This window comes from Arabidopsis lyrata (genome assembly GCF_000004255.2).
Source record: "Arabidopsis lyrata subsp. lyrata unplaced genomic scaffold ARALYscaffold_6, whole genome shotgun sequence".
In the NCBI taxonomy this organism is placed as follows: Eukaryota; Viridiplantae; Streptophyta; class Magnoliopsida; order Brassicales; family Brassicaceae; genus Arabidopsis; species Arabidopsis lyrata.
Window position 1 is genome coordinate 23,719,763 of NW_003302550.1, and position 12,197 is coordinate 23,731,959.

At 36.4% G+C, this 12,197-nt stretch overlaps 2 protein-coding genes and 1 long non-coding RNA gene across 3 annotated transcripts; all 3 read left to right on the plus strand.

The window, feature by feature from the left end:
* The first annotated feature begins 3,058 nt into the window (after positions 1–3,058).
* Positions 3,059–5,477, plus strand: LOC9308909 (L-type lectin-domain containing receptor kinase IV.4). The gene has a single exon (XM_002872794.2). It carries the CDS (start codon positions 3,312–3,314, stop codon positions 5,316–5,318), a length of 2,007 nt encoding a protein of 668 aa, XP_002872840.1. The 5' UTR covers positions 3,059–3,311; the 3' UTR covers positions 5,319–5,477.
* A 576-nt stretch (positions 5,478–6,053) lies between these two features.
* On the plus strand, positions 6,054–6,845 carry LOC110227788. The gene is made up of 2 exons (XR_002331461.1): positions 6,054–6,287; positions 6,488–6,845. It is a non-coding gene; the product is annotated as an uncharacterized LOC110227788 (long non-coding RNA).
* A 40-nt stretch (positions 6,846–6,885) lies between these two features.
* Positions 6,886–7,383, plus strand: LOC110227457. The gene is given in 3 exon segments (XM_021021558.1): positions 6,886–6,985; positions 7,162–7,328; positions 7,330–7,383. Coding segments are annotated over 3 exon segments (321 nt in total).
* Positions 7,384–12,197: the final 4,814 nt, after the last annotated feature.

Genomic DNA, 12,197 nt, shown 5'->3' on the forward strand with positions numbered 1-12,197 from the left:
ACGCGACTTAGTGGAGTCGAACTCCGGTGGGGAAGGCGGAGTCAAGTGGACTTAACCACTTTTAAAAATGCCCCTTTTTCAATACCCCTTTTCAAAAATGCCCCCTTTGAGAGTCCATTTTTAAGTTTGCCCTCTTTTAATTTTTAACTCTGTTCTAAAAAGCGGTCTAGGCGGTCGCCTAGGCCCCGACTAGGCGCTAGGCTCTCATTCGACGCCTAGATAACCGCCTTGACCGCCTAAAATTACATAGATCTTGTTTAATGTATTTTTTCAATTTCAATTAGAGTTTTATTTATATATATATAGTTATAAATATTCATATATTGTTTAATATAAATATAAATAAATATTTTATCTAGTTTTTGTTTATAATTTCATAATTTTTAGTTTTATATTAATATTTTATATAACTTTTATATATAATATCATATTTATAATGTATTATGTTATAAACGTCTAAACCGCCTAAAAAATCGCCTAGGCCCCGATTAGGCGTTCTAGGCGCTAGGCACTGAGTCACCGCCCGCTTAGCGCCTAGCGCTTTCTTGAACATTGATTTTTAATGACCATTTTACCCTTATTTGAAACAAAATTATGTCCACAAAATACAAAATATTTTTTGGCGGGAAAAGTGATCCTGCAATTTTCCCGCCAAAACACTTGTAAAAACCTTTAAAAAACCTTGTAAAATTTTCCCGTAAAAATTTTTCCCGCCAAAAAATTTTCCCGCCAAAAAAAATTTTTTGCGGGAAAAGTGATTCCGCAATTTTTTTTGCGAAATTTTTTTGGCGGAAAAATTTTTGGCGGGAAAAATTTACAAGGTATTTTAAAGGTTTTTTACAAGGTATTTACAAGTGTTTTGTAAGGTTTTACAATGTATTTTAAAAGGTTTTACAAAGTACTTTTAAGGTTTTATAAGGTATTTATAACTTGTAAAACCTTATAAAAAACTTGTAAAACCTTATAACTTGTAAAAACCTTATAAAATAGCTTGTAAAATCTTATAATATCTTATAAATACCTTGTAAATACGTTGTAAAACCTTTTAAAATACATTGTAAAACCTTATAAATACCTTGTAAAAAACCTTTAAAATACCTTGTAAATTTTTGGCGGGAAAAATTTTCCCGCCAAAAATTTAACGCCAAAAAAATTGCGGAATCACTTTTCCCGCAAAAAAAATTTTTTGGCGGGAAAATTTTTTGGCGGGAAAAAATTTTACGGGAAAATTTTACAAGGTATTTTAAAGGTTTTACAAATTTTTACAAGTGTTTTGGCGGGAAAAATTGGGGGATCACTTTTCCCGCCAAAAAATATTTTGTATTTTGTGGACCTAATTTTGTTATATTTCCTTATATATTTATGATATCTTTTATTAAAAGAAGGGTAATTCAGTCATTTTGTACATAAAAGGGGTATTTTTAAAAATGGACATCCAAAAGGGGCATTTTTGAAAAGGGATATTAAAAAAGGAGCATTTTTGTGAGTCTCCCAGACTAAAGGCACATCCCCCGACCAGTTTACTCTTAATGATGTTGCATTTAAAGAAATTTAAAAAGCGTCTGGTTAATAGAAGAATAATTATGTACCAAGTGGCTTTTGGGATAGTAATGTTTTTTAAGACTTTCCAAAATTTGTGATCCATAGAATCTTTAATTCGATATCCATTTGGAAAGGGCTTGGGCTAACTGGGGAGATGTACGAGTCTAGGGGGAGCCAGACCTTGCATAAGTCAATGAAGCTTACCCTTTAGGCCATTATAAAACTCATCTAACTCTGAAGAAAAAGCCGGCCAATCTTCATAATCATCAAGCATCTTCAAAAACTCCACACAATATGTCTCAAAGTTGACATATGTAAATTTCTAAGATTATACAGTATATGTGAAACCGAGTATAACACCATTATTTGCAATTGATGGAAATTAAAAGACATAACTCTTTTTTTTTTCTTTTTTTGTAAAGTAGGAAGTTCAGGGCACAGGCCCATACATCTTTTTAGACCGTACCAGCCTTGTATATTTACATGAACCATCTGCCACTCGATCTTGTGACCTTTTGGAATTTTCCAATATACTTTTTCAGTCGAGTTACCGACCTCTCGTAAAGACTTAGGCTATTTGACTTAGTTATGATTGTCCTTGTGCAAATAGAATGCCGTAGGCCCGTAGCGATAAGGAAACAATTTTTTATTTATTTTTCGAATAGAGTCTTGATAGCACAAATGTGGTCCGAATTAAAACCAAAATAAAAAATAAAAGATGAGAAGTTTTATACCACAAAATGGTTTTGGTCAAAAAAAGAGAGGGAAATATAGGTGCGGTTTGAATACCACAAATGTGGTTCGGAGCACATAATTTTACAACAATCAATGAAAATACCATTCCTTTTGAAGAAACCAAATTGGTCTATAATTTTCTGGCCTCTATTGATGATACTTATGATTTGGGGCAGAACATGTCACTCCGTCAAAACATTATATCTCTGTTTTGTATTTTTTATGTGAACGATTTGACAGTTAGTTTTGAACCTCACATAAGTCACAAACCTAATAAATTTTTGATGCTTGTGATTAATTAAAAAAAAAAATTGATTACTAGAGGTGAATGTAGCAGTCTTAGTAGTCCACTTATTGGGTCTTCTAATGAATGCAAAGTATAACATCATTTCGACTAGCCAAATAGAGTGATTTAATTACAATTGTTTTTTTGTCACCAGATATGCAAACTTAATTTCAGTTACAACATATAATTTCATAGAAACAAATTTCAAACCATATTTACGTAGATTTTGTTGCCGGTTAGGTGATACATTTCAGCAACGAACCATTTAAAAGTTCGATTGCTAGAAATTTTAGCCTAATGATCGCTAAACTAAGTTGTCACTAAAATATATCGGCGAATCTAACAACAATAACATAGACATAATTTAATCACCAAAAGATATATATCGTTCAATTAACGTCCATAACAAACTCGAACAGTAAGTTTTTTTTCTTATAGCATTGTAATTAAAGGCCATAAAAGAGGTGGTGGTAGAAAATGATAGAGGACAAGATAAGTTACAACGGAGACAAACACACGTTGTACCACAACATTACAAATCAAAACATTTATCGCCCGCTACTATGATTCGTCACCTTCTTCGTGAGTCTCTACCATGCCCTCTACTTTAGGTTAAGCTGAAACGACTTTTCCCTTGACCAATAACAAAAACGACTTTTCCACACTCTTGAGTACACCATAAATTGTCTTAGTTTCTTACAAACTCAACTACCTAAATCAAAGCCAACAAAAATAAAAAATCTTCACCATGTTCTTCAAGCTCTTCACCATCTTCTTCTTAAGCTTCTTCTGGCAATCCATAAAGTCCTCTTCCAAAATTCTCGACTTCGCTTATAATGGCTTCCACCCTCCACTGACTAACGTATCCGTCCAAGGAATTGCCACTATCACACCTAATGGTCTCTTGAAGCTAACTAACACAACCATGCAGAGTACCGGTCACGCCTTCTTTACCAAAGCAATCCGGTTCAAAGATTCTCCAAACGGTACCGTCTCGTCTTTTTCCACTACCTTTGTCTTCGCTATTCACACTCAGATCCCCATTGCACACGGCATGGCCTTTGTCGTTGCTCCTAACCCTAGCCTCCCATTCGCCAGCCCCTTACAGTACCTCGGTCTCTTCAATGTAACAAACAACGGTAACGATAGGAACCATGTATTCGCTGTCGAGTTAGACACGATTATGAATATCGAGTTCAACGATACTAACAATAACCATGTTGGAATCGATATCAATAGCTTGAACTCGGTGGAAAGTTCTCCTGCTGGATACTGGGACGAGAAAGACCACTTTAATAATCTGACTTTGATCAGTCATAAACGTATGCAGGTTTGGGTCGATTACGATGGTCATAGCCATCGAATCGATGTGACGATGGCTCCCTTCGGCGAGAATAAACCTAGAAAACCGCTTGTTTCTACCGTCAGAGATCTGTCTTCCGTTCTTTTGCAAGAAATGTTCGTAGGGTTCTCGTCTGCGACCGGTAATATTGTGTCCGAAATTTTTGTTCTTGGGTGGAGTTTCAGGGTGAACGGGGAAGCTCAGCCATTGGCCTTATCGAAACTTCCGAGATTGCCTGTTTGGGATCCAAAACCCACGAGAGTCTACAGATTTTACAAGAACTGGGTGCCGTTGATTTCCCTCTTGTTGATTCCCCTCTTGCTTGTTATCTTCCTCGTGCGCTTCATCCTGAGGAGGAGGAGAAAGTTCGCAGAGGAGCTCGAAGAATGGGAAACAGAGTTCGGGAAGAACCGACTAAGGTTCAAGGAGTTGTATTATGCCACAAAAGGGTTCAAGGATAAGAACCTTCTTGGATCAGGCGGGTTCGGGAGAGTTTACAAAGGTTTCATGCCCAAGATGAAGAAGGAGATTGCCGTGAAAAGAGTCTCGAACGAATCCAGACAGGGGCTAAAAGAGTTTGTGGCTGAGATCGTGAGTATTGGACAGATGAGTCACCGGAACTTAGTCCCTCTCGTGGGTTATTGCCGCCGGAGAGACGAGCTTCTTCTGGTGTACGATTACATGCCCAATGGAAGTTTAGACAAGTATTTGTATAACCGTCCAGAGGTAACCCTCAATTGGAAACAAAGGTTTAAAGTCATTAATGGTGTGGCCTCTGCCTTATTCTACCTCCACGAGGAATGGGAACAAGTGGTGATTCACCGCGATGTCAAAGCCAGCAACGTCTTATTAGACGCGGAGCTCAATGGGAGACTCGGGGATTTCGGTTTAGCTCAGTTGTGTGATCACGGGTCTGATCCTCAAACCACGCACATTGTTGGAACTTGGGGATACGTAGCCCCCGATCACATCAGGACAGGACGGGCCACGACCGGTACTGATGTTTTTGCATTTGGGGTGCTCCTACTAGAAGTGGCATGCGGTAGACGTCCTATCGAGATTGATAACGAGACTGGTGAGAGGGTCGTGCTCGTGGATAGGGTTCTTAGGTTTTGGATGGAGGGAAACATCTTGGACGCTAAGGATCCGAATCTAGGGTATGAGTATGACCAAAAAGAGGTCGAAATGGTTTTGAAGCTAGGTTTGTTGTGCTCTCACCCCGATCCACAAGCTAGACCAAGTATCAGACAGGTGCTGCATTATCTAAGGGGAGAAGCAATGTTACCAAATTTGTCACCGTTGGACTTGCGTGGGAATGGGATGATGTTGGGAATCCATCACGGATCTAGTGAGTCAGGCATGTTTACCAGTGGATCTTCAGTTGCTTATTCTCTACTCTCTGGCGGGAGGTGATTTTCGTATATCATAACGTTTTTAGAATTTAATTATCTGCAAAAGATAGAGTTTGTACGTACTTATTAATTCTTATTGATGTTCCATTAAAGCGTGTGGTTATCGAAGTATAATTATGTATCCACTTATAAATATTTAGAGATATATTTTCTTGGCTGATATATTGTCCTAAATCATATAAGTCACAAAAATGATAGGTATTTTGTTGTTTGTACTTAATTCCACTATATATCTTATATCATGTAATCTCATAAAACAAAACTCAAAACTATTTTTACATATTTGTGTTACTACTGGTTAAGTGATACATTTCGGTGATTTTTAAAAAATACGATTGCTATTTTAGTTGATGTTGGAAGCTTAGAGCAGGATTATCGGTGTATCTTAGCAACATCTTAACACAAATCTTAGCATTAAAAGCAAAAATATTTAATCAAACCAACAAATATTTGCTAAGATATGTATCTTAGTTAAAATGTTTTTCTCAAGTTTAGAAGCGCACACGTGTTACGATTTGAGTGGGGGAAAGAAAAAACAAAACCAAATAGAGTAAAAATTTGTATGTCGTTAGAACTTTTTGCTTCTTAACCAATGGAGTAAAAATTTGTTAAGATATTGTATAATTTTTCTTAATTTACAAATAGTGAAATTTTAATTTAAAATAATGTTAAGATCCAAACCATTGGAGATGGTCTTTAAGAGAGAGTTTTAAGAATCCATAAGAGCCGATGACATGTCATTTTCTGGTTGGTGGAAGGATTAGCGAAAAAACTGCCTATGTTTCTCTCTCGTCATCCGTCTCTCTCTCTTTCTCGTTTTCTCCGACTGCTATTTCTATTTGTCTCAAATCGGAAGCAATGCATACTCGTGAATGTTTCTGATTAAGTTTCTCTCGAATATTGAAATGAAAGTATGCAATTGTGTGTATCAGACTATCAGTAACGAACATATCGATAGATGTTTTTCATGGTAAAATTCTTGTGTTGGATTCTTGATTCTGATTAGCTATATTGCCAAACTTGATTGGATTATTTTGTTGATTTATTGGCATTTGGAGCAATTAGAGGAACATATTTTTCTGATTAGGCTTCTTTATATCTATTGGTTCTATAACACTGAAGCTTTTCTGGTTTACTCCAATGCGTAATTTTTGTTTCTTTGAGATGTAGTGCCTCATAGAGTTGAAGTAACTTTAAGGCTTGTAGTGTATCCATAGATCCTTCTGAGATGAATTCTGTTTCCAGCTTCCATGGCTAGAAAAATCTACTTGAGAGCCGGTCTTGGAGTTGGTGCTTTCCCGCATTATTTGCTATGGGATGATGATCTTTAGTCTATTTCATCTGTGGAAAATGAGGTAACAAGTAGATTAAGAGAAACTAAAGTGGCAATTTAGAACACCCGAAATTGGATTGAAGTTATCTCAGAGTTAGTTAACTTCTCCAGCTTTCTTTGACTATTATTCTATGAACTCTCTGCTTTTAAAATGAATGAATCAGTTAACTTTGAGTTAATGTTACCTTTTTGTTACTTATCTATGCTTGATTTATATTTGACGATAAAGAGAGCAATGGTAAGCCTCTGTTTCAAGCTAAAGATGTTCATGAGCTGTTTAGAGAAGAAAAATAAGCTCTGCAATGATAAAGAAGAAACACGAACCGGGCCTTGTGGCCTAATGGTAAAGGGGTCATAGCTGTGACTTCCGCCACCAGGGTTCGAGGCACGGCCACTGGCAAGTTTACATAGGGGAATTCCCAGCCTCGTGGGATTAGTCCTTGGGCCTAGGAAGCCTTTGGGAGACCCGCGGTTATTTAAAAAAAATAAATAAATAAATAAAAAATAAAAGAAACACGACGTAATTTTTCTTTGGTTTTGTCTTCTTCATTTCTTTGGCTACAGATATTGGGTTTTAGACCTGAAAGATGGTCTGGAAACTTGAAAGCGAGATCTTTCCAAGCACAGAAAGATCATCTTCTATTTCCTTTCTCTTTGATGGGAAATTGCTTCCAAAGTTTGGCTACTTGCAGGTTTGTAACTTTCCCGCTCTGTCTTGGTAAATTGGCTATAACTTTCAAACCGTAAACCTAAACCGTGATCCGCTCTTTCCTGTGGTTTCGTATGACTGTTGTTGATACTCCCACCAAATTTTTTAATTTTCTGTGTTGATTTGCCACTCCGTTTATGCTCTGAATCAAGACAGACGAAGAACAAATTTTTTGGGTTGATTTGCCACTCCTGCACTATTCCTCCCTGTAACCAAATAAGTTTAACATTATACACTCATTTCATTGAAATCAAACAAGATAATCTAAACTAAAACATAAACATAAAAGTTGGTTACCAAGAACTCCACACTATGAACCCCACCATTGGAGGAGGAAAAAAATAAAGACTCCTAATAAGGTTCTTAGCTTGTAATTATACAAAATTGATACTAAAAATATTGGTAAGAGCCCATGATTATATATTACACCTACTTGTCATTCAAATATAGAGTTGAATTCAACGACAAATAAAATAGTCGATCATTACCCTTAATTTAATGCCCAAAAGATATCGTTGAATCGCTGTCTCAAAAAAAAAATATATATATATATCGTTGAATCAACCCTAACGAACTCGATTTTACGTCTCTCTTTTTTTAACAGAAAAATATGTCAATAAACTAATAGGATTATATTTTTGCATTAAAAAATTAGAAACATAACTATAAGCGATAAGAAATGGTGGTAAGAAAACAATAATAATACCAAGCCATTCATTTTTTTTTTCTTTTCAATAAGATCTGTTACAACAAGCCACGACACTAACTCATACAGTTTTAGAAACGAAATCTGGTAGAAAAATAGCTTAGGTTACAAGATTTGTAATAGATAAAAACCGAATCTTTCGCTTCGGTTAACTTACATGATCATCTTGAGGGAGACAACTAACCACACCCACCTTGGTTCCCACGTCCACTCGTGTATATTGCAATACATTTGGTAAATCTGAAAATGGTTTCCACGTCCACGATCTTTGGGCGATGCTTGCCTTAAGAGTAGTGAATTACTTGAAAGAGATCAAAAACATTGATATGAAGGTTCTCGGTTCGTGTCTACTCTGAAAAAGGGATTACTTTCAAAAGAAAGGTACGCAGAAATTAGGAAGTGTTGATCCAAATTTTACAATTTTATCAGGAAAAAATGACAATAATGTAAAGTGTGGTAATAATATTTTATTAGAGTATATATTATACTTGTACATAATTGTATAGTTAGCTTAATTAATACTGACTATATACACTCTTTGTAACAAACTTTTAACACTAATGAGAAATATTCATTCACTTTATCTCTCATCTAATATGGTATCAGAGCTTTCTCTCTCTCCTTCCGCATCATGATTTCTCGTTCGATCTCTCGTCTTTGAGCTCCGATCTTCGTTTTGAGCTTCTTTTTCTTTGATCCGACCTCAGATTGTCTTGGATCGGTCTTTGTTTCGCTCGATTTGAGCTTGATTTGCTTCGTTTTTCATCTTTTTCTCTGTAACAATGGCGGCGGCGAATGCTAATCGCGATTCTTATGATAATCCTTTTTTTCTTACTAATAATGATCATTCTGGCTTGTTGTTAGTCTCCGATCGTCTAACCGGAGCTGGCGATTTCGGATCGTGGCATCAATCTATGACTATGGCGTTAAACGGACGCAATAAACTCTGTTTTGCTGATGGTAGCTTTCCGAATCCCGATGATGGTCACAGAGATGCAGCGACGTGGTCCAGAGTGAACGATGTGGTACGTTCTTGGTTGATGAACTCAGTTTCTAAAACAATCGGTCAAAGTGTGCTCTATGTGAAGACTGCTCATGGAATCTGGCAAAAATTGTTGAAACAATTTAAGCAAAATAATGTTCCCAGATTATATCAAATTGAACAAAAACTTGCTGGTTTGCGTAAGAGATCTTTGGATGTTAATACGTTTTATACAAAATTGATCACAATTTGGGAAGAAGTCAAGAGTGCTCAAGATTTCCCAGTTGTCAATGTGCTGGTTGTGAATGTGATTTGGATAGAAAATGGATGGATCTATTTGAACGCAGTTTTGTGATCAAGTTTCTTTTTGGTCTCAATGATTCTTATGAACACATCAGAGAGTCGATCATCATGCTTGATCCACTACCTGATCTTGAGAAAACTTTCAACATTGTTATTCAACGTGAACATCAACAAAATCTTAAGCAATCTCCTCAGTCGGGTTCTGTGGTTTATCAAATGAGTTCTCAGCCTGTTCAAAATCCTCAGTTTGATTCTGGTTCATCTTATAATCAGGCACCAGACACTTATTCTCCTGATGAAGTTATTAGTGCAGTTTCAGGTGGCTACAAGCCTAGACAACGTCCTTTATGTACTTACTGTGGTTTGCAGGGACATATTGTCACTAAATGCTACAAACTCCATGGATATCCTCCTGGTTACAAGTCTTCTCAATCTTATGGAAATCAGAATTATCAGAATCAGTCGCAATCAGAATTATCAGAATCAGCCTCCTTATGGTAATCACCAACATTCTACTCCAAAACAGTTTCAACCTCGTCCACCTATTGCTCCATCTCCACAGCAACAGTTTGGTTAACAGGTTAACAATAATCCAAGGATGCAGGGTCAGAGAGGACCAAGAGAAAATGTTGTTGGCAGTGTTATTACTAATTCCCCTGCAGTTCAAGACTATTTTCATCAAGTCTCAAGTGCTTTGGCTCAACTATCTTCTGATCAAATTGAGCAATTAGCAACTCAGCTCAACACTAAAGCTAATTGTCAAATGCCAAGTATCAGTGACAATGGTGTCAACTATGCCTATACTTCTGCAGGTAATATCATTTGCACAACACTTCCGGAATCATGCCTTAATTTCACTGCTTGGATTATTGATTCTGGTGCAACAACACATGTGTGTTGCAATCTAATTCTGTTTGATGATATTGCTAGTATATCTGAAACTACTGTGAAACTTCCAAATAGTAATCAGATTGCTATAAATCAATCTGGTACTATCAAATTATCAGATAAACCCATTCTCAAAAATGTGCTTTTTATTCCCTCTTTTCATTTGAATCTTATCAGTGTAAGCTCTCTTCTTCAAGATTATGCATTCTCTGCTAATTTCTTTCCTTCTTTTTGCACAATTCAGAAGTTTACTCAGGGCTTGATGATTGGTAAATGTCACTTACACAATAAACTCTACTTTCTGGATTTAGAGTCATCATCATCACTGTCTACTTCTTCATCATCTCTAGTTTGCAGTCTCAATGTTTCTGAGTCTAGCTCTCTTTGGCATTCAAGAATGGGTCATCCCTCTTTTCTTAAGATTCAAGCTCTTTCTGAAGATCTCTCTATTCCAAAGTCCAAGCTCAAAGACTGGTCCCATTGCAAGACTTGTCATTTAGCTAAACAAAAACGCTTGTCTTTTCCTTCTCTTAATAATCTTTCTAAAAACCCTTTTGATCTTGTTCACATGGATGTATGTGGACCATTTTCTGTTATTTCTCATGAGGGATTCAAATATTTTCTTACTCTTGTTGATGATTGCACAAGAGTGACTTGGATCTATTTCTTAAAAGCTAAAAGTGATGTCTTACAAATTTTTCCCTCTTTTTTAAACACTGTTGAAACTCAATTCTCAAATAAAGTAAAATCAATACGCTCAGATAATGTTCATGAGCTCTCATTCACTTCTCTTCTAGAATCTAAAGGGATTTTTCATTTCTTTTCTTGTGTTGATACACCACAGCAAAATTCAGTGGTAGAAAGAAAGCATCAACATATTCTCAATGTTGCAAGAGCTCTTCTTTTTCAATCTAATGTTCCAGTTCAATATTGGACTGATTGTATTCGTACTTCAGTGTTTCTTATCAATCATACTCCTTATCCTTTGCTTCAAAATAAAACTCCTTTTGAACTTTTATTGCAAAAGAAACCAATATATTCTCATCTCAAAACTTTTGGTTGCTTGTGCTATGCTTCAACTCTTCCTAAGGATAGACACAAGTTTTCCCCAAGAGCTAAGGCTTGTGTTTTCCTTGGTTACCCTTCTGGCTATAAAGTCTTGAATTTAGAAACACATTCTATTTCTATTTCTAGGAATGTTGTTTTTCATGAAGACATTTTTCCCTTTCAATCTTCTGATCTTTCACCAAACACCATGGATCTTTTTTCATCCCTTATACTTCATCTTCCTATACCAGCTACAAATACTTCCCCTACTCTTCCTTTTCCTTCAACCAGTATCCCTTTATCTGATAATGCTAGTTCCACAGTAGATTCAGATAATACTACTAATGTTACTGCAAACAGACCTAGACGCAATATACGTGTGCCATCTTACTTGAATGACTACCAGTGTAATTTGGTTCAAGAACTAGTACCTTCACGTGGTACCACTGCTCACTCACTCTCATATGTGCTTGACTACTCAAAACTGAATGCTCCTTATCAGCAGTATATACTGAATATATCTTCAGAGTCTGAACCAAAATCTTTTCAAGAAGCTATCAAGTCTGAGAAATGGCATGGTCCAATGAATGAAGAATTAGAGACTTGTGTCAAGACTGGTACTTTTTCAGTGGTTTCTCTACCTGCAGGAAAACAACCTATAGGTTGTCGCTGGGTTTACAGAATCAAGCACAATGCAGATGGGACAGTGGATCGATATAGGGCTCGATTAGTGGCTAAGGGGTATACACAACAAGAGGGTGTCGATTATATTGACACATTCTCCCCCGTAGCAAAGTTGGTAACTGTTAAATTGCTATTGGACTTAGCCGCAAAACATGGATGGTCTTTAACTCAATTGGATGTAACAAATGCTTTTTTGCATGAAGATCTTGAAGAAGAGATTTATATGGA